The 27,962-nt window shown below is 32.4% G+C and overlaps 2 protein-coding genes across 3 annotated transcripts in view; one reads left to right on the top strand and one right to left on the bottom strand.

Annotated features, from left to right (window-relative positions):
- LOC140434252 (sorting nexin-14-like) overlaps window positions 1-6,919 on the bottom strand; it is a 32,302-nt gene extending 25,383 nt beyond the window's left edge. For both annotated transcript variants that reach the window (XM_072522365.1, XM_072522366.1), the window contains exons 1-6: window positions 6,677-6,919; window positions 6,356-6,620; window positions 3,803-4,179; window positions 2,710-3,026; window positions 644-924; window positions 302-363 (exon numbers count right to left, since the gene is read on the bottom strand). In XM_072522365.1, the coding sequence (XP_072378466.1) occupies window positions 302-363; window positions 644-924; window positions 2,710-3,026; window positions 3,803-4,179; window positions 6,356-6,620; window positions 6,677-6,789 (1,415 nt within the window). In that variant the 5' untranslated portion in view covers window positions 6,790-6,919. The remainder of the gene's footprint in view (window positions 1-301; window positions 364-643; window positions 925-2,709; window positions 3,027-3,802; window positions 4,180-6,355; window positions 6,621-6,676) is intronic.
- A 103-nt stretch (window positions 6,920-7,022) lies between these two features.
- The window catches only part of l(2)k01209 (uridine-cytidine kinase-like lethal (2) k01209), a 42,965-nt gene continuing 22,025 nt past the window's right edge, over window positions 7,023-27,962 (top strand). Inside the window, exons 1-2 of the mRNA XM_072522367.1 lie at window positions 7,023-7,213; window positions 7,383-7,519. Of these exons, the coding sequence (XP_072378468.1) occupies window positions 7,161-7,213; window positions 7,383-7,519 (190 nt within the window). The 5' untranslated portion in view covers window positions 7,023-7,160. The remainder of the gene's footprint in view (window positions 7,214-7,382; window positions 7,520-27,962) is intronic.

Here is a 27,962-nt window from a genome sequence, read left to right as displayed (position 1 = left end):
CTAGAAGAATCCTTATGTCACAACCTGTGGGAAGTAGAAAAAGGGGTAGACCAAAACTCAGATGGAGGGATGGTGTAGATGAGGATGGTAGACAAATAGGCGCAGCAAACTGGCAACAGTTGGCAATGGATAGAACTGACTGGCGTAATAGACTTGGGAAGGTCGAGGCTCTTTTATAGGGCTGTAGCACCAATGATGATGATGAATAATATTGAATTTCCTGTTAATTAAAAATTTGGTTGAAGTGAAATAAAATAAATAATTAGTAGTGCAGTAATTTTAAAAGATATTTAACACATACTTGTTTTGTCCTTGTTTGTTAAAACCACTCATTGTTTTAGGGCCGCATATATACCCATAAAACTAAAAACAAAAACATTACGAGCAAACAAAACCATCCAAATATGTATGACGAAAGATTTGGGAATAATTTCAATTAGAACATATTATTTAAACAAAATGTTAAATTGTATACAAATGCGATTTTATGATCTTGTAAAACTCTGTCTGTTCTGCTGCTAGGTGGTTCATTGTTTATCCTATAAAATATGTACTTTCTCAACTTTATATATAATTTTTTTGAAACGACAATAAAATTCTCCCAAAACTTTTGTGACATAAGTTAAATCTACCTCAAACTTACCTCAGTACTATGGAAAAACTGTGGCAACCATATACTCTCCAAAGCATTAATGACGAAATCGTATGCAGTATAAAGCAGTTTCGACTGTTTGGAAAGTTTTTCGACAGCATAATCGTCTTGCATCAAACATTTAAAATCTTCAGATATTTCTGACGGACAACTGATAAAACTGAAACTGTTCTTATCTAAATATTCTTTGAAAAGTTTGGTAGCTTCGACTTGAAGCTCCTCTACTTGCTTTTTACTCAATTCTGGTGTCAGCAACTTTACATTGAAATCATCTAAAAGAAAATGTTTAGTTTCATTGAATACTTATTAGAATTTGCTTTTAGGTATATATCGGGTATGCATAACATATCTGCAATTTATTCTTATGCAATTTGATGTGTCAAGCGAAAATTATTTTAGAAAATATCTACTTCACCCATAGACAGGGAACGTAAGCTGAGTTAAGACCGTCGTAAGACGAAGGTCTCACGAATGGTGCAAAGATACTGGTTTGGTGATGGGATTATGTCTGAAAGCCTTTAAGTCCGTATACTTTCTAGTCATAAGTGGCAACGACACCTCTTGGAGTTCCGAGAGTCGAAAGGCTAAAAACATTGTGAATTTGCTAGGCAATCGTAGTTCGCTATGATTGTCGCATAAGCCCTTGTTTCCACTGAGATTATCGGTTTACGGTGGGATCGAATCTTTGCCGGTAGACCAGATCTTTAGACGGACGAATATGGGTATTATAATCTTGTTGATGTTGGAACTCGGAATTGTCTGTAGACGATATTACGTACCTGACAAGGAGTTGTAGCTAGTAGAGCACACTGCAATCTATTGAGACAGCCCTCAGCTTGGGATCTAGATCTATACAAATATGCTGCTGAGTTGCTTGAAACTCGACTCAAGAGTAAAAATTAATTTATTACTACCTTGAGTCTCTTTTTATTGGTTCAGATATTGTGAAAAAAATGTTGTACCTTACTTCTCCCAAAGAGCAAATCTAGTTAATTGTTGTGACAGTAAAGGCTTGATGGTTCAATTCAAAATCCACATAATGGCGTCTCTTTCGAGTCTTTGAGAGATATCGACTTATTAAAAGAAGTTTTACTCTATAACGTTGGTTTCTATGCTTCTATTCCTGTTGGGCGTTCTGTATGCTTGAAAGAGATCTATGAGAACTTGGCAATTGTTTTTCACAAACTCAAATATGAAGAGCACGGTTGACCAATATGCGATTTGAAGATCTTGGGTAACTATGCTGCTTGGGCAACAAGCAGGTTACATCAAATTTCCTTTTTTTTTTTTGGCAATGTTTGGCAAGAAAACTTGGTACCACCAGAAAAAATTTTCCTTCCTCATCTTCATATAAAGCTAGGAACTTAGATAAAAGGTTTCCAGGTATGATGGAGAGGAAATTAAAGGTATATTTGTTAGGCTAGATATCAGAAGATTTCTAGTGGATCAAGATTTAGTTAACACCGTGGCAGATCTCTAGAGAGAAGGATGGTTGGCATTTGAGAATGTTCAATGCAATGCAATCTTTGTTCTTGAACCTTTTTTGAGACTATAGTTACCCCGGCTCTTTCCCTAATCACGTCGCCGTACGCAGGCGTCATACCTTCTTCTTGACTGGTTTTACAACTCGGGGTGAGTCTTCGCCGCATCCAATATAGCCTTTCATCTTCTACGATCTTGCGCTTCCATTTTCCATTGTTGTACCACAATCCTAGATAAATCAGCTTCAACATCATCCTTCCATCTTTTTCTGGGACGGCCTACTGATCTTCTACCGTCTGGTCTCTCAAAAAACACTGTCTTTAGCACTCTGTCTCTGATCTTACTACATGACCTGCCATTTTATCTTATCCGGCATCTTTGGTGTTATATCTCTTTCGAGTAATTTCATTAAGAAAAACAGATACTCAATTTGTGGAAAAACGTTAGGTGCTACTTCATTTTTGGATTCAGTGCATCACAAAACATATAGATTAGTTAAAATTATCAAAACATCTTTTCAAAAAAAATTTTTAAGACCTGTGTAATCAATGTATGGATAAAAACGTAATACATACCAACAGCCAAACAAAATTGTAAGAGATTGACATTATCGTTGTTTTTCAAAAACTGCATAAATGCATACAGTAGCTCAGTATCCTTTTTTATTTTATTCAGGCTTGTAGAAAACGATGAAGATTTGGTTTGGGTTGATACATAGTTGCATAAAAATTCGACCTCTTCAGTGTTTTGATTACATTTTGGTGTCTTTTTTGACTTGTACGTCGTTGCTAGTATAACAAGGTAATTTAAAATATTTGGATCTGCGATTACGTCCATCATTGGTAATAATACCCATCCGGCTAGAACCTCCCTCATCATTACTAAGAAATTTCTAGAACAGATAATAATCCATGAACTATAAAAAATATTTTGGCCACATTTAAAAAAATACTGAAACGACAGTAACAATACATAAACAGCAGGTAGTCCCACAAATTATAAGAACATGTGGAGAAACTATAAATAATACCACAACTTTTACATACTTTCAAAGTTCATCTTGCCTACTGTTGTTTGAAGATAGATGCCCTATAATGTTGATCATTATAGGGCAGAAAATGTGTACTTAATTTGTAGATGAATTTGACATGGTTTCAAGAGCTTGAAGGACTACATAAAATTAATGAGACTAGAAAGTATGGATGACATCAAAGAAGCTAAAGAAAAATGTATAACAGAAGACGCAGTATGTACAATCTACAAAAAAAGTTAAATTTGTTAATGGGATAAATAGATGTTGGATGAGTGAGTGGATTGGGATATAATTTTCCCAGTACGTGGACTTAGGGGAGAATTAAGGCTCATGTGGGAAAGGTAGCGTTCCTGAGATAGATATTTCCTCTACCGGAATCATAGAAGAGTATCTACCCATTACTCTTAAGAAGATATAAGTAAACTTTAGAAATAACTTTACCAATTTAAATATTCAAAATTTTATGAAAAAACTGAATAGAACAATTAATGAAATTATATCAAAAAGGATTTTACATGCACTAGACCTAAATAGACTTTAGAAACAACTTAACGATCTACATGTTAAATTTTTTATACCTTTAGGAAAATAATTTAATTAAACAATTCAAAAATTATATCAAATAAAAATTTTACCTGCATTTTAGGTAGTTTCCAGGTAAAACATGATTTAATAGTGACGCCACTAAATGTGTCAAGTACCCCAGTTCGTTCTTTCTATTAGTAGCAGCTGCATGTAAACTTTTCCCCAGATACTCAATAACAACTTCATTGAATCTAACATTTTTCAGCTTAGCTATTTGTTGAATGTAGAGATAGTCATCAATATGTCTTACTCCACATGGAACAAGCTTGTTCGCCACAATATCACCAATATCCAGCTCCAATAACCTGTTTACTATTGTTGCAGTAGAAAATCTGAAGCAGTATCTTAATTCATTAATAAAGTCTTTATCGTCTGTGAGCTGGTCATACCAGCTGGAGATAAATGTGCTGATAATTCTTTCATAAAACTAAAAACATAGAAATAAGACATTTGATGAAATAAAATGTATACTTGGCACTCTCAAAGACAAAATGTATCAATGACTCATGTACGAGGTTTGTCCCAAAAGTACCCAACATTTGTTCATAAATTCGCACCAAAACATACCAGTGACATCTAGCAGTGTATCTCTTAACAAAATTACCTTATATTGAACTAAGTAACGGGAAATGTTTAGTTTGTAATAAAATGAACGGTCTTTTTTGCATACCTCCCAAAGGAAGATTGTTCTGAAGAAGGCTTTGACTCATAACGAGCTGTAATGATGATGAAGTTATGAGCAAACATTTGAGACTTTGGAGACAGATCTCACATTAAGAGAACTGTCACAAGAATATAACTTTAAACTTCTGACAACTGGAGAATACATAAAAATGATATATCAAGAGAGGTTTTTTTAAAATATTTATTTAAAAAAAAAGGATTTAAAATAAATAGCATTTACAGGAGAATTGTTTCATTTACATAAAGAAGTTTTTAACAAAGCTCAATCAGTAATATTCATTCATAAATCTTTACTGCCTTCTGCTTCAAATAATGCTATCACATCAGCTTCCAACTTAAATCAATATAATATTTTAAGTATAACTTACTACATTCAAAGAATCAGTGACAAAGAATCAAAAAAGAGAGTTTGTTTACAAAGTTTATACAAGTCACATCAAACACATAAATATATTGAAAAATATAGAGATAAATATACAAAAGATCATGCAGTATTCACTCATTTTGAGAAAGCATATGAGGAAGTACTTCAAGGTTTTGTGGTGATCATTGAATAAAAAGGAGTTGTGAAAATTGTGAGGAAGCTGAATTGTGAAGTAACAGCTTCATGGCTTTTAGTTTATGCTGATGATGTGATATTAATAAAGAATTATGAAATGAATTTTTTTCTGAAACAGAAACGGGACACAGACTGGAATAGTTGAGAAAAAGAAAACAGTATATTAATATGTCGAAATGATTTAAAAGATGATTAAGAAGTAGTAAAATGATAAGTATTACAAAACAATGGGAAATAATGAATAAAGCAAGTGGTGTGTTGTATAGAAAAATTTCAATAAAAATGAAAGGTAAATTCTACAAGACCACTTATGGTGTATACACATACTTACATATTCACATAGTAAGAAAGAGAAAGATCTGTGATATAACTATCCTTTATGTCAAGTCTATACAAAAAACTATCCAAAAGTGACCAATTTACCTAATTCTGCAGATACGAAAGTATAATGAAAAACTATTGTACTTTGCTGAAACTGCTTCCTTTCTTTCATCTCCCCTTCATAAAATTATCTTATTAAAAGAAGTGTCAATCAAATTAATTGTAACTTGTTATAAGATAAAGAGCTTTAAAAATATTTTTGTTAACAGCATTGTCAACAATGGTTGTTAAACTCAAAGAATGTCTTCCAATGAAAAAATTTCAATGGAATGTTTTAATTGTGTATGATATCAAAGGAAGTTTTCTAGTTGATTGTGAACTGCAAAATCTTGTAGTAATAAACAATGAAATGAATCTTAAAAGCTTTAGTTTAAGGAAATCAGCACAGACTCATAATGTCACAGACAAATGTTTTCTAACAAATGAAAAATAAACTGTCACTCTTATGAAACTAAAAATATCTCTCCTTTCCTGTCCTTTTTATATTCTTGTGTACTAGCTTGAGCTTTTTAATTTTTTTTAATAAGGTGACAAAAAGTTTTAGATTCTTGTGTCTTTTACATTTTTTTAGTATAAGTGGAAATAAGGGAGTAAAGTTTGTTTAGAAGCTAAAATGGTCAATTTCAATTAGTGCGGTCCTAAATATTATTAAATTTATCTGACTTGGCCCATTGTTAAGACCTTATACCTCAAGTAAACCATTGTTACCTGAAACCGGGCCTTGTATACTATTATTGGTTAACCCAGGATGTTTGTATTAGGTACTAATTGAAGTCAACCATTTACTGCTAAAAAACTTTACATAGTTCTTGATTTGATAAAATACACCATTTGATAAAATTTAAGAGAGTAAAAGAGATAAATTAATAATTATATTTGAAAAAGAAAATTAACAAGAGATCAACACAGCATAGAATTGGTGTCAACAGATGCACCAGCTTGTTTATAAAGAATATATATTAATTAAATGTGTCCTTACATGCTCTATTGTATTGTTTAACTCAGTTGTTATGTATATGTGCTTCCAAGGGGTAATACTTCTAGTTTGTTGATGTCTTCTGCAAGACAAATCATCACAAATGCTACAAGACTGCTTCAACGTCTTCTTAACATTATAGCGGTCTCTATAAAAGTTTATCAATCTTTGCAAATATATTGTTGTTTTGGTTTTGTATTTCACCAAGAACCAGGCTACAGTGAAACCAAAAAGATATGATACGTAGATAACCAAAGCACCAACAAGGCTAAAATTTATGTAAATGAAATTTGTTAGATCTTTCTCATATTAAAATGTTCTTACCTAAAAAAGATTCCAAATAATGAAACTGATAATGTAATTACAATTGTAACTGTTCTCACTAACTTATCATCTGACACTAAACGTAAATTGTATTTAATTTCTTCATATATCATTCTTAATTTATACGATACGTGCTGGAATTAGTGGGATATTTATTAATATTATTGATATCGATATTATAAAAAAGTAATAAGGTTAGTTTCTTTTCTTAAATGTCACAACAAAGTTGATATAATAAGTGTTTTTGTGAGTGTAATATTTAGAAATTTCAAGCTGAATGACAACAAATTTAAATTGCTAGCAAAATTTGCCTATTTTTTGAAAATTTTGACAAATGACATTCCAAATGATCTGAAACATAACCTAACACTTTATTAGACGTGCTTGAAGTGTTATCATTTTATAATAAACATTTTAAAAACTATCTAACTAATCACATCACCTAGTAACTTTCTTCCGTTTATCTACTTAAAAAATATTTGAAATGGCTGCTAAGATTAATATTATCGATCCACCTTCGTCGGCGAGTTCTGATAGGTAAGTGTCAAAGGCACAATATTGTTTTTTGTAAATTTAAATTATAAGGTCCTATTGGTTAACAAATTCACAAATATGTAGTATGGTGTAAATTAAATAAATTGTTATTTTTAAAATTTACTCGGAATTGCTCTATTTACAATTGAATTCAAGTTAAATCTATTTTTAGTGATGTAGAGGAAACGCACGCCGACTTTTCCGAGGTTTTTCCAGATATAGAAATTGAGGAAGAAAAAAGTGGAGATTTTTATCATACTCCAGCGTCTCCAATAACTGTACCTTATTGTCCAAGACCACCCTCAACAGGTATTTATGTCATGATTTTTAAGGTTTTTTTTTGTTAAAATTCTGACGTTTGTGTATATTTGCGCGTAAGTTTTAGGTCATTGTTCTGATTTAAAAAATATTTAAAACTATAAATCGTAACTTTGAAAACATGTTATTTTTAACTGTAAACATTAAAGACAATTACTATTTAAATGGGAATAAGCCACAATTAAAGATTAAAATACGTTTATTGACGTTTCAATTTCGGAAATCGTTCTCAAAATACAAACATTAGTAAATTAAACAAATTTTGTTTTTTTGAAAAAAAAAAAAAAAAAAAAAAAAAAAAAAAAAAAAAAAAAAAAAAAAAAAAAAAAAAATAGCTTCAGAACAATATTAAAGACAATATTAAAGAAATTTAAATATAAAAGTAGGCTAAATAAAAAAGAAATTAAATAAAATAATACAATAAAAAACAAATATTAAAAATAACAAATTGATTATTAGGGATTTAACAGAATTTTCCATTGTTGAATTTAGTGATTTAATAATTATAATAAAAATACTGTATAAAATATGAATAGTAAATGAAGTGAATCATTCAGTGACAGTGATAAATGGATACATAGTTAAATATAAAAATTTCTTAAGTGAATCAGAATACTTAATTTATAAAAAATAAAAGTAAGAAAAAATTAAAAGATTTTACTGGTGAAATGGACCAAGTAAAGGTAACAATAAAATAGGACAAAGGATGGCTATGTGGTTAAAAATAAGGAAAAAACCTTTTTTTCCAACTATGTAAATAAAAATTTTTTTTATTTACATAGTTGGATTAAAATCTAAGTTTAAATTAGTTACATATTTATGTACAGTCCATCTAATTTACTTACCGTTGCATGTCATTATCATTGACAGTGATCGAAGTTGACATAGTTGCCAAAGTATAAAAAAATCCTGAATCCATTTTAAATAAAATAGGTCACATAATTATTGCAAAAGTGAATTATACAACAAAACAAATTAATATTTAATGCAAATAAATAGAAACAAAACAAGAGTTAAAAAATAATCTTGTTAAAAACAATTTGAGCCGTTTGTATGTGTTGTATAAAGATGTAAAATGGAATAATTAAACAAAAACAACACTTTTTTCATTACTTATTAACATTAGTCAACACCACAAAATAAGTGTTACCAATTTATGCCAAAATATCACCTTCATTCGATTACAGTTACAGTGTGATCCGAACAAATGTTCTTCATAAAAACGCTTTATAATGAATTTATACAAATTAAATGAAACATATTATTGTGTATTTCTTTAAGTTAACATTACTAGAAATCTTTAAATATTATTTCTACGCGTATATAATAAAATATGTCTAGTGGCTGTAATGCCAGTGTACTCGGCTAAGTGATTTTAAAAAAGAACACACCTACCGCCTAAATAGTTCGTGTTGGTATCATGTGACCTCACTGGCTATGACGCGGATGACATGCAACGGTAAGTAAATTAGATGAAGTATAAATACATTTTTTTTTATCTTTCTTATGTGGATATCTTATGATACTCACAAAGAAAGATTTTTACAAACATAAAATTTATCGATATTGATAATAAAACAAAAACAGTCTTTAATATTATCAATGAATTAAAAGGTAAAGCAAAATAATGGAAGGATTGTAAATTGCAGTGACTAATCAAAGAAATTACAGATAATTTAGTAAATTAACACTAACAAGAGCTGATGACCTAATAAGAGATGTCTTTCAGAGAGTTTTTTTATGTTCCTTTTAACTTTTAGTCCATGTGCTTAAGACTTGTCACATTGTCACAATAAATGAGATCATACAATTAATTCAAGGCTCCAAACATAAACTCAGCTCTATAGAGCGTTTCACGTTAAGAAAATAACATTAGGCTTATGGAGATCAGTGTTGCCAAAACTCTCAGGCATGCGGTTTACTAGATTGTCGATATATTTTTCGAATTTCCATTTTCAATTAACATTTAACTGTAAAGTCAGAATAACAACTGAAAAACCACAAAACTTTATTATCATTATGTAGTCTCAGATAAGACATAAAATCGCTGACATACGCACACCGTATTATTTTAAGTTGCAATTAGTAATTAGATATACGCATTCCAAGCGGTCCGTTTATTTGCTTTTAAATCTTAAATAGCCGGCAAAGTGCATGATTTAACGAAGCAATATTTTCTACTGATTTCTATGATTCATGGTATATGATATTCTTACTGAAAAACAAATAAACTGTCGTTACTATAATTAAAATAAGATAAAATAAAATTATCTTTTGTAAATACTATTTATTTAATTAAAATCATTTTCCCTACTTTTTATCTCTTGTTTCGAATCGATACTTTTGATCAATTACGTTAAAAAACAATTATAAAAAATACAAATTATACAACCCTGAATCGTGCTTGTGTTCATCGTGGCATCGCTGCGCTTCTATCGTCTATAAGAAATACATGGCCCTATCTCTGCAATGTTATTTTCTTAATGTGGAACGCTGTATAGTTTTGATTAAGTATCAAAATAATTTCCTCTAACATTGTGCTTTTGAGTTGGCCATTCTGCTGCCAATATCCTGAATAATTCATTTGAATTTGGTATTTTTTTAGAATCATTAAAAATATCAAAAGTTATGCCTCTATACAAAAAAGGTGATTGTACCCCATTAGAGAATTATAGATCCATGTCTTATTTCCTATTTTAAAAAAATATTTTACTTTGCTCTTTGCTATTGATTATTTGAATTTTTTTATAGTCAAAATCTCAAAATCTTATAAGTAAACCTCAGCATGGATATCATAAGGAGAAAATGTGATGACATTGAGTGTGACTTTCTGGAGAACATTACAAGTTCATTGAAAAAAAAGCTGTTTCAGTGGGCTTATTCTTGGACTTATGAAAAGCTCTTGATTTCTTGGAATATTCAATTTTTATTCCAAAACTAGAGAGGTATGGACCTAGAGGAACATCATTAAGATGGATTTTGTCATATTTTTCACAGTGCCAGATGATTGTTGGAAAGACAGGTAATGTGGAACAACTTTCAGATGTGGGTCAAATTACCAGAGGCCTCCTATAAATATAAATTTTTGTAGATGATAAAAATATAATGATAACATCTTTTTCTTTTGATAAATTATGTTATTTGACAAGTGAAACTTAAGAAAAAGCTCAAGACTGATATTGCCAAAATAAAATATCTTTAAATCAAGAGAAAATAAAATTTACATGCTTCTAACAACACATCTAAAGGACAATATCAGTGAATTGGTGAAGATCCAGAAAAATGAAGTCCTCTGACTGAAGTAACAAAATGTTTAGGTATTTGTGTAAATCAAAATCATATGTAAAATGTAATTTTCATTACAATGAATCCCATATGAAATAATATTTAAGATGTGAATACATGCTTGGAAAGGCTGTACACATCCTGACGAACTGACAGATAAAGACTCCCTTACTGTTTTAAATAATGGAACATCCATATGGTAGTGGTCTATCGGTAGAGGAGAGGTGTATATTGAAGAAGCTAATAGGTAAATGTATATGGAATCAGAATAAAATATTTTAGTGTCAATCTTGTTATTTAATAACCATACTTTATATTTCTTAGTACTTTTTTTTTTATTATCCTATCCTAGGAAACTAAGTTCCTGTAGCTGGCTGTATACCATGTATCACAAAAAAAAATTTAATGTTATGTATGACAAATGTATGCGTGTATTTAATAGAATATTGGTTTTTTGATAAGAAATTGTCTGTAGTTGTTTATTGTATAATGTTTATTATCTTTTTTTTTTTAATCATATATGAGATTTTAAAAGTAAACACATATCATTATCTCGTTTGTTTGATTTATTTAATAACAGCATTTAAACAATCTTTTTAATTAAATATAAAAGTTTATACATACATATTATAATTTTTCAAATGGGAATTTTTTATCTCTTATGTGGAAAATTTCTAAGATTAAATTTAAAAAAAATACTCCATAATTTATAATAAATATATTTTTTTGTTATAAAGTGAACTAACTTTTGTTATAAACAAACTCCATTGTATCGAGGTGTGTATGCTTTCACGAATGGTGCACGAATACATTATTTTCCGGGTTTATGGGCCACGTCTGGGACTTATTTCTTCCTGATGTTTCATTTGTGACCACAGCAGACATCAAAGGCGATTCGGCTGGAACTGTTTTTCATAAATAAATGCATAATTCTGAAATATGAGCAATAACAACTAAGTATATCTTGAAAGAAGCAGGTATTTTGTGAATAAAACACCAATTTACTAAAATTATTATATTTAAATTTTTTTTTAAATATTTTTACAGTTCAATTATATATTTTATGTTGATTACTAATTCATTAATTGTTTGATAATCAAAAAATTCTGACAATTAAATATTGGAACAAGAAGTTTTTAACAAATTAAAATAAAAATTAATAAGATGTAACGGCATATTAGGCATTGTATCAACTAGGCTTCACAGAATTCAGGGGTAAAACTATCCCATATTTCTTGCAATTTAGAATGTAGTTGTGGCAAAGTACGCTGAAAGTTATTTCTTAGGCATCGTTTCATTTTGTGCCATTGTCTATTGGATTAAGATCCGAGCTGCTAGAAGGATGTGACAAAACTTTAAGGTCATGTTCCCCCATCCATTTTTTTGGTAGATTTAGCTAAATGGCATGAGGCTCCGTCCAGCTGAAAGATAAAACCTCTGGATGGATATAAATTTGCTGCACTTGGTAGAAACTAATGTTGAAGAATATCTTGATATTTGGCTACATTTACTAAGCCTTCAATAAAATGCAAAGTTCCTTTTGGCCAACATACAACGCCACACCATGATGCCCTATGGAAACTTTACAGTACTTTTGAGACAATCCTTATGGAATGCTTTATATATATTCTAATTAAATGTCTTACACTCCTTTTAGAAACAGCTTTTGGACGGTCTGAGCTTTTTCCGCTAACATCAGTACTGGCAGTTTCACCATATTTCTTAATTATATGATTAAACACAGTAGTTGTGAATAATAATTTCTAGAACTTTTGGATCAGTAGGTTTTCCACGTGCCATTATTGTATTTTACTCGTAATAAAACTGACAATCTTTAATTATTCATATTTAAATGACGCGTGACAATTATTGTTGACAACGCACCACCTACTCGTATGTTTGATTTCAAAGCCTTCTTTGGCCCAGGCTGATAAAATTTAAGAAACGTGAGGAAAAAAAATGTTCCAATATTTAGTTGTGCGCTGATTTCAATTGAAGGGGTGAGTGGATGAAGGGAGTAAGTGACATTTTTTAAGAAAATGAGTTATCCGCATGGATGAAGGTGGTAAGTGCTAAATTAAATTTTCCACTTATCCCCAGCCTTCTATGATTTAAAATAACTGAGATAGCCAGCGTATGAAGGAGGTAATTGACCATACTACTTTAAATATCTAGTGAATGAAGGAGATAAGTAACAAGATAAAGTACTTACTTCCTTCATCCATACCACAAAGAATAAAAAGTTTTGAACTATAAGTAAATTCCATATGATGAGATCGTTGCTCTTCCTGAAAATGGAAATGAAGAGGCTCTTAATTGGTCCACTAAAACCAAGAAAAAAATATTTCCACTAAAAGTAAAAGTAACTAGAAAAAGACAGAAAAAGATTAAAGAATGGAAAGCACGAAAACGTGCCAAGTGCAGAGAAAGTGGTCTGGCTTACATGTCTAAAATAGGCCAAGTAAAACCCGCTAAAACCGTTAACTCTGCGATTTTGTGCAATGAAAATTGCCGTTACAAGTGTTCTCAGTCAATAACTGTAGAAGAAAGGGAATCAATATTTTCTTCCTACTACAAACTAGATGTAAATGCAAAAAACTGCCTTATTTTTAAGAGCATTAAAAAAAGGGAACCAATGAGAAAGAAAACTGGAGCATTAAAGCATAAAACTGCCACCTACCAATACAATGTAACTTGTAGTGGCCGGCAAACTACCGTATGCAAACGGGCTTTCATTTCCTTGTTTGCAATCAGCTTGAAAAAGGTTGACCTAATCCAAATTTCAATAAAATCAGGGAAAAATGCTCCTGAACCGGACAGAAGGGGAAAACACGCAGTCAGACCTAACAAGACCCCTGCTGAAGTTGCTGCTTACGTCATTGAGCATATTTAAAGTTTCCCAGCAGAAGAGTCGCACTACTCCAGGCATTGTAATATTCACAAAACATATCTTTCACCGCAACTTTCGATCCCTAGAATGCATAAACTTTACCTAGACAAATGCCGAACTGACGGAAGAAATGAAAAATTTCAAATAAAAGAGGCTACATACCGATTCATTTTTAATAATGAATTTAATCTGTCTTTTGGTTATCCCAAAAGCGATACATGTAGCACATGCGATTCTGGCAAAAGTAATGAAGAGCACGCTGAAAATTACAAATCAGCGTTTGAATCTCAAAAAGCAGATAGAGAATTTGCTAGCAAATCAGAGAACACTGTGTATGTAACATTGGATCTAAAGCAAACTATGCCCCTACCTAGGCTTAGTACCTCGAAAGCCTTTTATCTTAGACAAATGTGGTTTTACAACTTAGAAATCCACATAATAACCAAAAATGTGGAAAAAACCGTTTTCTGCACATGGACCGAAAATCAAGCTTCCAGAGGTAGCTCGGAAATTTTTAGTTGTTTTCTACGAACAATGGAAAATATCATCTAGTTTTGTGGACGGACTCGTGTGCCGGGCAAAATAAAAAAATTTTGATGGTATATTTGTTTCAGTATCTTGTGGGCAAAGGCATCTTTAAAACGATTGAGCACAAGTTTCCAGAGGTAGGACACTCGTACTTAGACTCGGATAGAGCATTTGGACGTATTAAGAAACGACTAAAGAAACATCAAAACATTTACATCCCTGGTGAATATCGTGATGTGATTGTTTCTTCAACCAAGAAAAATATGGTGATAGACATGCAACATCACTTTAGAGACACGGAAAATATTATGAAAACCATGAAACTAATGAATAGAAAAAAAGATCTTCTTAATGAAAAGGTTAATTTCAAAACTGGAATACAGTGGATTCGCGTAGATATCTTTGGATCATACCTTTTCAAGAAGTCTTACGATTACTACACACCTTTCAAAATGGTATATATCCTCAAGCAGAAAAATTTCCCATCCCTTCTACCTGAAGAATTCAACATTCCAAGTCATATCCAAAATACTGGATCCTTAAGCAAAGAAAAGGTAGACAATCTAAAAGAACAGCTTTGCTTCATTCCAGAAAGGGATAAGTGGTATTATGAAGCCATCATAGAGCAACAAAAATTTTAAGAAGGTGGTACAATATCCTTAGACTGATTCAAAAGCTGCTTAGAAATTCAGTGTTTGTCAGTCTTTTGTAAAACCAAAAATATAAGTGTTTACTTGAAATCCATGTTATTTTTTTCCTGGTTATAGCTCTTATTTAAAAGAAAATGCAAATATTTATCCTAGATAAAGGAGGTAAGTCCACATACCCCCTTCATTTTGGCATAGACATAATTTCTAACACAAAAAAGTTTTTGGATAAAAGAGGTAACTACAAATATATATTTTTCAAATAAGTTTTTAAAAATCGGGGGGATTTTTGTTTTTACAATAAAATTTATACATATCCTACCTGTGAGAATGAAAAAAATCGGTTTAAAAAATCGATTAATAAAAAAGTTCCAGCAATAAAACTTTGGAGTTAAATTTCTCAAAAACTTACTTTTGTTACTTACTTCCTTCATCCACTCACCCCTTCAATTATCAAACAATTAATTAAATTCCATGCAAAAATAATTCCATACATTATAAAAAATGTTAATTTCATATTATATAATTAAAAAAAAAACATTAAATAAAAAGAATTTCATTAAAAATGGCATTATATATTCGCAAAATAACTGCTTGTTCCCATACGTATTTGTTAGGGCTCGTGTGTGCGCTTTTTATAGCATTTGCGTATTTCGGATTCTGTAGGTTGGTATGATTCAGTTTCATATATTGTAGTGCTTAGATTCACATTCTAAAGCACGATTCTGTTCTTTCCCATTAAAGTTGATTGGGTGTTTGTTTTTTAATTAAATAGCCCAGAGGATCAGCCAGGAATATTGATTACTTGGAGTATATCGGACATCGAACATAGAAATCGAAGGCTTGTCTACATTTATACAGATCAGTCTGTGACTTATCAGCTTTCCTAATAAGATAGGGGATACACTCCATTTGCGTAGCACGTCTGGTGTAGTGTTACAGTATATATACACTCGCGATCATAAAATCCGGGTCACCTTGAAAATTACCGATATTTCATTTTTAACGAGCTTTATCGTAAATAACAATAACACAAATACAAACTAATGCATGTTTCTGAGAATTGTTGCGGTTTCCTTTGTAACAAAGAATTCTAATAGTGCCGATTTCGCAGTAGAGTGCACACTTCTCAAAATGAACGCTACCTGTAACTCCGCTTGTTTTAAATGTCTCGTTTGTGCTTTGACTTTCTGTTCAAATGCAACGGACAAACGTTTATTGTTGCCACCATTAGTGTTTATTTTTTGACAAAAATGCCTTTGACTGTTGAAACGGCACAAATTGTTGCACTTGTGGAAAACGGTCACACTCAACGGCATGTCGCAAGAACTGTTGGCGTAAGCCTTTCTACGGTTCAACGAGTGCTTAAACGCTTTCAGGAGGCAAGTTTTCTAACCAGGCGACCTGGCTCTAGACGAAGAAGAACGACCACGGCACTAGATGACCGTTTCCTTGTGTTTCAGTCTTTACGAAACCGGACCTCAACAGCGGTTATGCATCAAAATCGTCTAGAGGAAGTACGAAATCGCAATTTTAGTGTTGCAACAGTCAGAAGAAGACTTCGTTCTTCTTGACTATCTTCTCGGGTAATGGCTAGAGGACCGCCACTTCGCCGGGTGCCTCGAGTTACACGACTAGTTTTTGCTCGACAATACGCGCATTGGGGAATTAACGATTGTGGCAAAGTGTTATTCTCAGATGAATCCCGTTTCTGCCTAACTGGATCCAATGGACGTGTAAGAGTTTGGAGGAGAACCGGTGAACAATTTTCACAAGCTTGCATTGCTCCAAGAATGCCATTTGGTGGAGGCTCGGTCATGGCTTGGGGAGGTATATCTTCCGACTTCCACACAGAATTACCCTTCATCGAAAATGGATCCCTAACTGCACGAAGGTACATTACGGAGATTCCGGAAGAACATGTTATGCCCAACATGGCAGGGCTTGGAGAAAACGCCGTTTTTATGCAGGACAACGTGCGATCGCACGTTGCTAGGATCAGTATGTAATGCTTGGACGAAGTTGGAATTACGAGGGTAGCCTGGCCAGCTAGGTCTCCGGACCTGAATCCCATCGAACATCTCTGGGACGATTTGAAAAAACGTATTCAAACCCATACACCTCCTCCTAACAACGCACAGGAGCTTAAGGATCTGTCAGTGAGAGAGTGGAATAACATACAAAAAAATTTAATCCGGAGAAAAATTGAGAGTATGCCCCGTCGTCTGCAAGAGGTTATTAGAGCAAGGGGAGGCAATACACGATATTGGTCATTGAAATTTCACTGATTTTTTACCATGTTCTGTATTTTCCATATTTTTTCGTATGTCTGTTGTATCAAAAATTTGATTTGTTTTCTGTTTTTTTCAATAAAAACAATAAAAAACCATTTTTTTTCTTTCAAAACAAACATTGATGACAAATAAAAAATACATTAGCCAAAAAAAAGGTTATTACTGCACCAGAGGCAAAAATATTTAAGAAATTTGAAATTTTCAAGATGACCCGGATTTTATGATCGCGAGTGTATTTAAAAAAAAAATAACAAAATAAAATATTTGTCAGAAACTAATTACTATTAATTGAATTTAAAATATTTGGGACACTTTTTGACTGGCAACCTATTATCAATGTATTCGCCTAATTTTAAATGTATGTAAGTATGTGAGTTTGATGAACTACGTTATGAGCGTAATGATCCTGTAGTGGGATCTTGTCTATATTAATTTTGTCATTTATTTCCAAACATTGTTTACAAATTTAATATTTTCGACGAAATTTTTTAGATAAAGTGCTTAATGTATTTATGTCTATAAATATTTGGTTATGGAAATTTGGTAGACATTATTTACATTGCAATTTAGATAAAGATTTCACGCGAGAAACGAGTTTTTTAAAATGATAATCTAAACCACATCATTTAATAATAAATAAAACTTCCACAAATGATTAAATATGTTAAACGTTAGTTCATTTTGCCTCTTTAATAATATTTATTTTTTTTTAAATCTGTGGTTTAAAATTAATCCTCAGAAAGAAAAATTGATATTCTAATTCCTTCATTCAAACAGAATGAGTGGTAATTAGTAAAGTTCGAGTGACCTTCTATAGTGTATTTTTATGTATGAGAGAGTAATAAAACAATAAATTATGTATGCAAATCCCTAAACTGTTGATACGGGTGACTCAATGAAAAACAGATATTTGTCAACAAGTTTACAGAAGTATATAGGAAAACAATTTTAAATTGAGTATGACCACCAGGTATAAAGGTTGGAGCAGAATAGAATACAATAGTTGTGAGGGTTACTAATCCCTAAATAAGGTTGCCAGTGTCGGAGTGATGGAGGTTAACAGGTACTAATGAATTTGCAAGAAATGTAAGATGTTTATTTTATTGGTTATATATAACCAATAAAAGTTTAATAAGTACCTACCTATTTGCAAAATAAAGTTTAATTCTTTGCCTATTTGCAAAATAAAGTTTAATTCTTTAGATAAAATAAAACTTTTTATTTTATCTGAAATGAGTGCATTCCACGAAGTAAGGGTTTCAACAATCAAACATTTAATTCTTTAATTCCAGGAATCTACGACAGTAATTGACTAGATAATTACCTTCTAAGCTTATTCCACAGAAAATGTGATAGTGGGTTTTTCCATTTTGTATATAGGAAGGTCCAAGTGGCGTATTCAAAATTCTTAACAGTTCACTAAAAGTAGGTACTTCAGTTGCAAGGTGCAGTTTATTGTGTATACTAGTGTTATGGAAAATTTGGAAGTGCCGTGTAAACGCCGAAAAATTGGTCCTCTAACAGTTAATGAAAAAACATTAATATTTAATTGTTTTAAATCATTTAGAGACAAACGTTTATGTGAAAGTGTTGATGAAACCGTTGAGTTAGTTAGCAGTACACTTGGTGTTGGGAAATCTACGATTTACAGAGTTATTAAAGAAGAGAAATGTGGTAGTTTTCAAATGCCACGTAATGCTCCAGGGGAACCAAAATTTCAAATAGAATATCATTTTAAAGAAGGACTTCGACGGAAAGTGCATGAATTCTTCTTTAGACAAGAATTTCCAACATTGGATAAAGTTCTTGTCTCAGTTCGAGATGATAAGCCGTCGAACCCGAAGATGGAAGATTACCCAGAAATGAGTCGAAATACGTTATGGAAACTTTTAAAAGAAATAGGCTTCCGCTGGAAAAAGAATCCCAGAAAGTCTATTTTATTAGAAAGAAGCGATATTGTCATATGGAGAAGACATTTTCTAAGAACCATAAAGGAAATGAGAAACCAAAAAAGAAAAATATTTTATCTTGATGAAACATGGATCAACGAGGGTCATACACCAAATAAATTTTGGCAGGATGAAACTGTTACAAGTCAAAGGCACGCTTTTGTAAATAACTTATCTACTGGTTTAAACCCACCATCGGGAAAGGGACGCAGGCTGATAATAGTACACATTGGCAGTTCAGACGGTTTTGTTGAAGGTGGTTTATTAACTTTTGAATCAACTCGTACCGGTGACTACCATGAAGACATGAACGCTGATGTCTTTCAAGAATGGTTCGAACAAATGATAGATCTTCTTCCTAAGAACTGTGTAATAGTAATGGATAATGCAAGTTATCACTCCAGACTTATAGAAGGACTGCCCACAACCAAGTGGTTAAAAAAAGACTTGCAGAATTGGCTGAGTTCAAAAAATATTACGTACCATCCCGGATCTATAAGAAAGGAACTTTATTCGTTGTGTGCCCTTCATAAAGAAAAATTTAAAAAATACGAAATTGATGAAATTGCCAAAAATCGTGGAATGACAGTACTTAGATCCCCACCATATCATCGTGAATTAAACCCGATTGAACTGGTATGGGCACAGATAAAGAGTGAAGTTTCAAGAAAAAATACCACTTTTAAAATTCATGATGTTAAACAGTTGTTTTTGGAGGCCGTAAATAATGTAAAACCTGAAAACTGGGAAAAGGTAGTAAATCACACTATTAAAGAAGAGGAAAAAATGTAGAAGCTGGACAATAGTACTGATAAAATGATCGAGCCAGTTATTATAAATCTTGGTTCTGAAAGTTCATCTTCTGAATCTGATTTGGATTTGTAACAAGTAGCTGTAAGTTTTATATTAATATTTTTATTCATCTATTTAACATACCTTAGACGGTTTTAAAAACTCTTTTTCTCTTTTGTAATTTTTAAAAATTAAAAAAAATGTGAATTTTTTAAAACCCTTTTTAATGTAGGCCAGTCAGTTCTAATATAGTGTGTGATAAAAGAGGTCACTTTTGTTTACATACACATAACACTTTATAACACTGAAATAATTCATTTATTTTTTACAATTATTCAAAGTAATTTTTCAATTAATCTTGAGCACGCCCATGGAGTGGTCGGAGCTACCAGTTAAAATTATGCTAATTACTCTCTCGTTCATAAAAATAAACTATAGCTAAGATCTAAGATCCGTTGAGCTACGGCCGCCTCAGTCGTAACTATTGGGATAGGAAAGGCTAGATTTGGTCCAAAATAAGGCTATTGGATCAAATATGCACTAATAAAATGCTGTCAGAAAGCTACAGTGCATAAATTGATTTTTTTTGCTAATGATCTATATAGCCAATAGGGTCGAACATGTACAACATAATATTAAATACAATGTATAAAGGTGATGTTGACCGAGAACTAAAAATAAATGCATAAAAAATATAATTAATGAGAATGGAACAATGACACCTACTCCGAATGATTATGCCAAAAACCTCGTGTATAACAAGCATATGGAATTTGTACACACGTTTCAATATCTTGTTACTCGATAACAAAAATAAAAAAGTGAAATGACTATATCTACTTTCAAAAAGTGGCGAAATTTATGTTTCGGAAAGTTACTCAATTGAATATTAAATTCCTTTCAGTAATCGGAAAATGTTTATTAAAGAAAACACAATTATTTACCTACATGGACCTAGGTCCATGTAAATTATCTCAAAGAGCTGTCATTAGTCCTATAATATTTAAAATTTACTTATACATTTGTGCTTCTATACTGTGCAGGACATATAATAAATGTATTGAAGACTTAAAATAAATAAAAATAGCTTGTCTAATCAAGCTTTACTTAATTCTATAATTTTCAAATATGACAGCTTCGTTAGGCGCTTTGTTATTTTTAGTCGCTTTATGATATCCACAGTTTATTCTATACTGTATTTCACGGATTTGCGAAGATTTCGGATTATCACTAGACACTCGACAGCCAATGGTCTACTCTACTTTACAGCGAAAATAGAATCAGATGGAGTCCAATCTGGAAAATAGGGAGGATGCTTCAAAAATTCATAGTTCAACACTCAGTTTTCCCATTGAAAACGTATAATTTTAATCGGAATTGACAAAAAGTCAATTCTTCATTAGTTTGTAACCAGAATCGGCACCAAACTGACAGAATTCTTCATAATGACTTTTAAAAAATATGCTATTCATCTTAAGATGTTAATGCATACTGCCTTAATTTAGAATCATATTGTGTATTAGAAAGCGTCTCAAATAGTCTCTTCTACTCAAATGTCAACCTCACCTTCACGTGGTACTCCCTGATAGATAACGAGGCTATGGTGACCGAGTATGGGCGGTATAACCCTAACATCACAAGCCTGGTGGAAATGCCTTGCTATCACACAAATTTGTCATAAATTTGGTCTTACTGATGTTCATTTTTAGACCTATTGTTGAAGATACGTTTTCTAATTCTTGTAGCATTTGTTGTGCTTCACACAGATCTTCGGTAATAAGTACTATATCGTCGGCAAAACGCAGATGATTGAACATTTCCCTGTCTATTTTTATTCCTCTATTTTCCCATTTTAGCATTTTAAAGGCGTATTCGAGGACCGTTATAAATAATTTAAGTGAGAGAGTGTCGCCCGTCTCACACATCGCTTTATATGAATTTCTCTGGTGGTATTTACATCAATGGTATTTATTTAGATTTACACGCATTGTGGCCCTTTAGTCCAATGTTTATACTAACTTTGTAAGCCGGTAGTATATTCTACTATTGTTCAGAGCAGTTATAATGCTGTCTAATTCCGCGATATCGAAGGCTTTGTGAAAGTCTACGAAGATAAGTACCAGTGATCTGTTATATTCTATCGATTTTTCTATTAAGGTTTTTACTGTTTGTAGGTGATCGTTTGTTCCGAATTTTGAGCGGAAGCCAGCTTGTTCTCGGGGCTGGTAGAAATTCAACTTTTTTTCTAGTCTTGTCGTAATTATTCTGGTAAACATTTTATAGATGTGGTTCAATAAGCTGATTAGTCTATAGTTTTCTAGGTGCGCCTTGTCTCCTTTCTTGTGTAGTAAAATTGTTGCTGCATTGTTCCGTTTCCGGTATGCAACAATCTATTAGACAAAGGTTAAACAAATCTTTTTATTTGGTTGAGAAGGGCACGTCCACCCATCTTTATAGCTACTAATACGACTCCGTCTTCTTTTGGTGCTTTGTTGTTTTTCATCTTTTTCATTGCTTCTTGCATTTCGGTTAGTGTGATCTCTGGCTTGAGCTCTAAACCCTGGTTGATGATTTTGCGTGATGCGGCGGCTTCCAAATTCGTTTGGTCTTCTCTTTGACTTGTGTATAGTTCTTGATAGAAGTCTTCAACTATGTGTGGTAGTTCTTCTCTATTTGATATGGGGCTCCTTCTTTGTTCTTTAGTTTGTGTATTTCACATTTTCCATTGTTTAGCCGTCTTCTCAGGACTTTGACTTTCATTCTCTTCTATAGGATAGAATTTCCTTATAGCTTTTGATACTTCTTTATTGATTTTTCGTAGTTTTTCTTCGTCAATGCTTTCGTTTCCTTTGATTTCTCTTCTAGTTTCCATTAGTTGCTTTGTTTCAATGGTTATTTTTTCGTCTAGGCGTCTTTTAGGGCAGCATTTTACTTGAGCCTCTCGAATAGCTTCTACGATATTTTCGTTTAGGGTATTTACATTATTTATGCATTCATTTTGTTATAGGATTTTATTGATATTGTCTTGGTATTCATTTAAATTCATTGGGTCGTTCCATATCGGGTTGACTTTCTTCCTAATCATTTTGGATCTTTCTGCGAAATAAGGATACGAAATTATTATGCTTAAAATTGAAAACTTGAAATATTCAAACCATGCTACAGACAGGCAAAATGCAAAGTATTTCATAGGAACTGCAGAAGTATAACATAGACACAGCAGCTCTTCAAGAGATCAGATACAAAGGGCTTTTTCTTTTCTCAAAGTGCCGTCTTCCAATCGGAGGTTGGATATCATTATTACTATCTTTACTCTATCTACTGCTGTTCTGAAAAGTTCTATTGAACTGCATTTAAACCAGTTCTTAAATTTTTAAACCATGACACTCTCCTTCTTGCTATACTCCTTTCTCCTCTTAACTGTAGTCGGATCCAGACACGAAAAAGTAAAGTAAGTTCTCCTCTTATCTCCCTGTGTGATCAATATTAGCATTTCATATCCCTGTCCCCTCATTACGTCTCCAAGATATTGTAACTTTTCTTATTTTTATTTTTTGCCAATTTTTCACAATATTTCCATGTTCGTTTCCTTTCTGTCTCCATTTTATTCTAAGCATCCTTCTATAACACAACATTTCAAATGTCTGTAGCTTATTTATATTTTATTGCTTCAGTGACCAACTTTCAAGTCCATATTGTAGTATTAATATTTATTTCCGCTAAAATTAAAGCCAATTTACTAAAGTAAAACAGATTTAAAAAGAAAAGTAAATTATTTCTATCGTATCCAGAATAATTAGTATCATAACTCATCGGACAATAAGAAGTTAAAAATAATTTCAAACTTTAGGTTCAGTAAACATTATTGTTTTGGCAATTTATAAATAGAAAATTTACGATTTAAATTGTGTACTTATGGTCCAAACTCTGTATAGTATATAAAAACGACCGTTCGTTACCAATATAATGTGCAATAAAAACAGCATGACTCATAGGATTTTCCGATTTATAATATAATTCAATATTTTATTAGCAATGCAAATAGGTATACGTGACACCTGTCTCGTTGGAGTAGAAAGACTAAAATTACTATTATTAATTATTATAGCTAAACTTGAATGTCATTAACTTGGTTTTTGGGTCAATGCCGAACTACTAAACACCTACCTACAATTTTTAAGCCAGACACACTTTTAGAATTTAATATTGAAAATAGCATTTTTGCCGTGTGTGAAATAAAGAAGTTTTGTAAACATATTGAACTTGGTATTGAATGCATGAATGTTGGCGTGATGATTGAGCGTACTATGTATGAATGAGATTATTGTTGTTTGTCTATATTTATACTCGAAAATTGTAAAGAAAATATCAAACTATCGACTGAAATAATTGTTCTAAAGAAAGAGAGTTAGAAACAGTGACTGCTGTTGAGGGAGGGCTACGAGACGGCGCTTCTCTTGAAAAATGATGTACAAACACTTAATTGTATATCATATTCACACTGTTCTGTTGAAACTTCATTCACTTTTCTGTTGAAACATTATTAAATTAAAATATATTAACCAAACCGAATAAAATTTTACAATTACATTTATTAGCGTCCGCACTATATTCGGTGTTGATTTCCTAACGTCGATAAAGGCATGCAGTTACCATGTAAACCACATCACTCTACAGGTGCGGTAGTCTATTGATTATGTACATAGTAGTTTAACCCTTAACTGGTCCGGCGTCGTCTGACAGACGATTCCGTATTTTTATTTATATTTTGTTGGAAATTGGCATCGTCCACAGGCAAGTCTTTCTATATAATCCTTAAACTATTGGAGCTTGACAAGTGGGTGTATTTGCGACAAGTTTCTCGCAGTTCCTAAAAACTTATCGCAAAAATTGGGTCGAGAGTAGTTCCTCAGACGACGACGGACTGTTGGTGTGACTTTTTTGTGTGTCGTGCATTTTTAGAAATTATGATAGGGCCATCAAAACGAGTGCGTTTCGGCGATGACGAAAACTCTTTTAAATTGGTACAATGAGGAATGTGATAGTGACAGTGATGTAGACGATATTTTGGAAGACCATAACATTAAATCTGAACACGATACATGTTCGGAATTTTCTGATTCTGACGAGCCTGTGTGACGAGCCCAGATTGTGATGAACTAGCAGTAAGTGATAGTGACAAAACCAATGTTTATGGTAAAAATCGACATAGGTGGTGTACGTCAGAAGTTATCCCCTCATCTAGAACACGTAAACACAACATTGTCATAAAAGTGCCAATTCTAAAAACAAAGGCAAAAATGCTCGGCGAGGCTGCGATACCCTTGTTTGTTTGGAATATGTTGTTTAGTGATAACATTCTACAACATATTGAGCAGAATACAAACACAAAATTACGATCAATGCGTGAGAAATATTCTGCTAGTTATATCCATCATCTTAGAGAAATGGATGTTATTGAGTTAAGAGCATTTTTGGGACTCCTTGCCTACATGCCTAACAAACTGGCTAAATACAGACTCAAAATACAGTGTCTTACGGATGCACGTAATGTTTATTTGTATAATGTTTATATCTCAGATAAGATATAAGCATTATAAGTTTTTTCCAGCTTCTCAGCTGGAAAAGACTTTGATGGATTTGATATCAGTGACGACTACAAAAAAATCCTTAAGCCTACACAAGCTGCGTTGCGCTTAGCTCAACCGCTCTTTGGTAGCAACCGAAATAACACAGCTGATAATTGGTACTCTTCTATTCAATTAGTGGATATTTTACAAACGAAAAACTTAACTTATGTGGGCATACTTAAAAAAAATAAGGCTGAAACAGACCTGAAGAGTCAACAATTTATGGATTTAGGGGAAAATGTACCTTCATTTCTCATTTAGGAAAAGTAGGAAAGGCTACAGTACTTATATCTTCAATGCATAGAAGACGTTATAGTGATCTCTCTACTGAAAAACTAGAAATTATTTCTTATTATAATGAGAATAAGGGAGGTGTAGATTCCCTAGATGAGAAATGCTTCAAAAGCACCTCAAGCCGTCGAACCCGAAGATGGCCCTTAACAATTTTTTTCCGCATATTGGACATTTCTATAGCAAATACATATATTCTACATCAGTGTTACAAAAACAATCCACTAATAAAAGAAAAAAGTGTTTTTGCTTTGGAGTTAAGTATGCAGTTAGTGCAAGATCACATAAAAAGACGAATGACAAAGACGAACATTCCACGTCAATTACGTCTTACAATTAGCCAGATACTTGGAGTTCAAGAAGAAGAAGAAGACAATTAGATGGATGTTCTTATTTTAGAAAAACACAAGATTTGCAGTTTGTGTCCGAGTAGAAATCACAGGATGACAAAATACCTGTGCTTGCGTTGCAAAAAGCCTGTTTGTTTGGGATGTACAAAACCACTATGTAAAAATTGAATATAAAATTGGTAAAGTTTGACTGATGCTGGAAACAAACATTTTTGATTGATTTTTATTTTACCTAATTTTTTGGTTAGTGTGCAGTTTGAACATTTATCCTAGGAATACATTTTTTTTTTCATAGTGTTTTTTATATTTTTTTTAATTACTTTACAAAACTATGTACTTTTTCACAAATATTTGTATGAATGTCAGTTTTATTTTAATATTTTTTTCTTAACCCAAATAATGCCCAAATCTAATACATTCACTTTTATATAAATATATCAGAGTATGTTTGTAATATTTTTTCTTAATAAAAAAATTATTTTTGAGTATTGTTTTGCTTTCTTGAAAACAGTAGTTTCGCAGACTACGCCAGACCAGTTACGCTACTGCTACAGTACCGGACCAGTTAAGGGTTAAAAAGAGGCTTAAAAAACATCAAAAATTGTAGGTACGTACTTTGCTCTACAAATGTTTCCAACTGTGCCCAGTTTATAACATTCATAAGGTAAAACGGAAACTACCAGAAAGTGTTTGTTTAAATATTTTGTACAAAGTACTCATAAATGTTTTTCATAAATGAAAAAAAGTTTCTCATTTAGGAGCAGAACTTATGATGTATTTGAAACATGATAATTCGAAATTTGGAGATCTATTTTTGGCTTTTCAGCACGTATAAAAAAAATTGAATTATGGCAGATTTCAATTGGATCAAAATTTTTGATTCATTCAAGTCGTCAATCTGGCTTTACAACCCTGCGTGGGTCCTAGCCTCCTCAAGAATTTCTCTCCAGTCGTCCCTATCCACCGCCTTCCTCCGTCAAGCACATATTCCCATATTTCTCATGTCTTCGTCGATGGTATCAAGGAACCTTGGTCTAGATCTTCCTTTTCTTCTCTGACCAATGGGTCTATCAACGAACGTTCTTCTAGTAGCTCTGTGATGGGTAGCTCTTTCGGGGCGACGGACTCAGTAAAACACAGGTTTGAAATAAAAATAAATCTATTAATTTAGTATATATACAATAAATAAAAATAAAAAGGAATTCTACGTTGTATGCTTTACAATGAATAAAACTAAAATGAATTCTACGTCCCCGTCTGGATCCCGCGATGAATGAAGTCCCCGGCGAACGTCTATAAAAGAAAAGAAATTAATTAGTACTAATAAGAAATGAAATGGGGGAAATCGATCGCGCGCAGATTTATACTCGCTTTCACTTCAATTCAGCGAAAGCTCCGAATACACTCGCAAACAAAATATTTAGCTGTGCAGACCCATGGCAATGTTCAATACACAATACCGATGGGTTCCGCTTGGCTAAGGACAGAGTACGATCCTCAATACGGAAATATCTCTCTCCGGGTTGGCTCGCAGGTTCACTACACCGGCGAGTCAGGGAGCCTAGAGCGCTAGCTACAAGACTGTCTAATTCCGCTATTCACACGCCTTAAATAGCCGTTCTGAATCCTACTTCGCCGTCACGTTGTAGAAGTGGATGCGCAAATATTGACACTCCCACGGTTCGAACTGTTAAACGATCAGAACATCGTTACAGTGGGTCATTTTGTTCCATCCGCATTACATGCCTTATCCACCTCAGACGTCCTATTTTAATATG

This window comes from Diabrotica undecimpunctata, chromosome 2, assembly GCF_040954645.1.
Source record: "Diabrotica undecimpunctata isolate CICGRU chromosome 2, icDiaUnde3, whole genome shotgun sequence".
Taxonomy (NCBI): Eukaryota; Metazoa; Arthropoda; class Insecta; order Coleoptera; family Chrysomelidae; genus Diabrotica; species Diabrotica undecimpunctata.
This window is presented reverse-complemented; position numbering and strand designations above follow the sequence as displayed.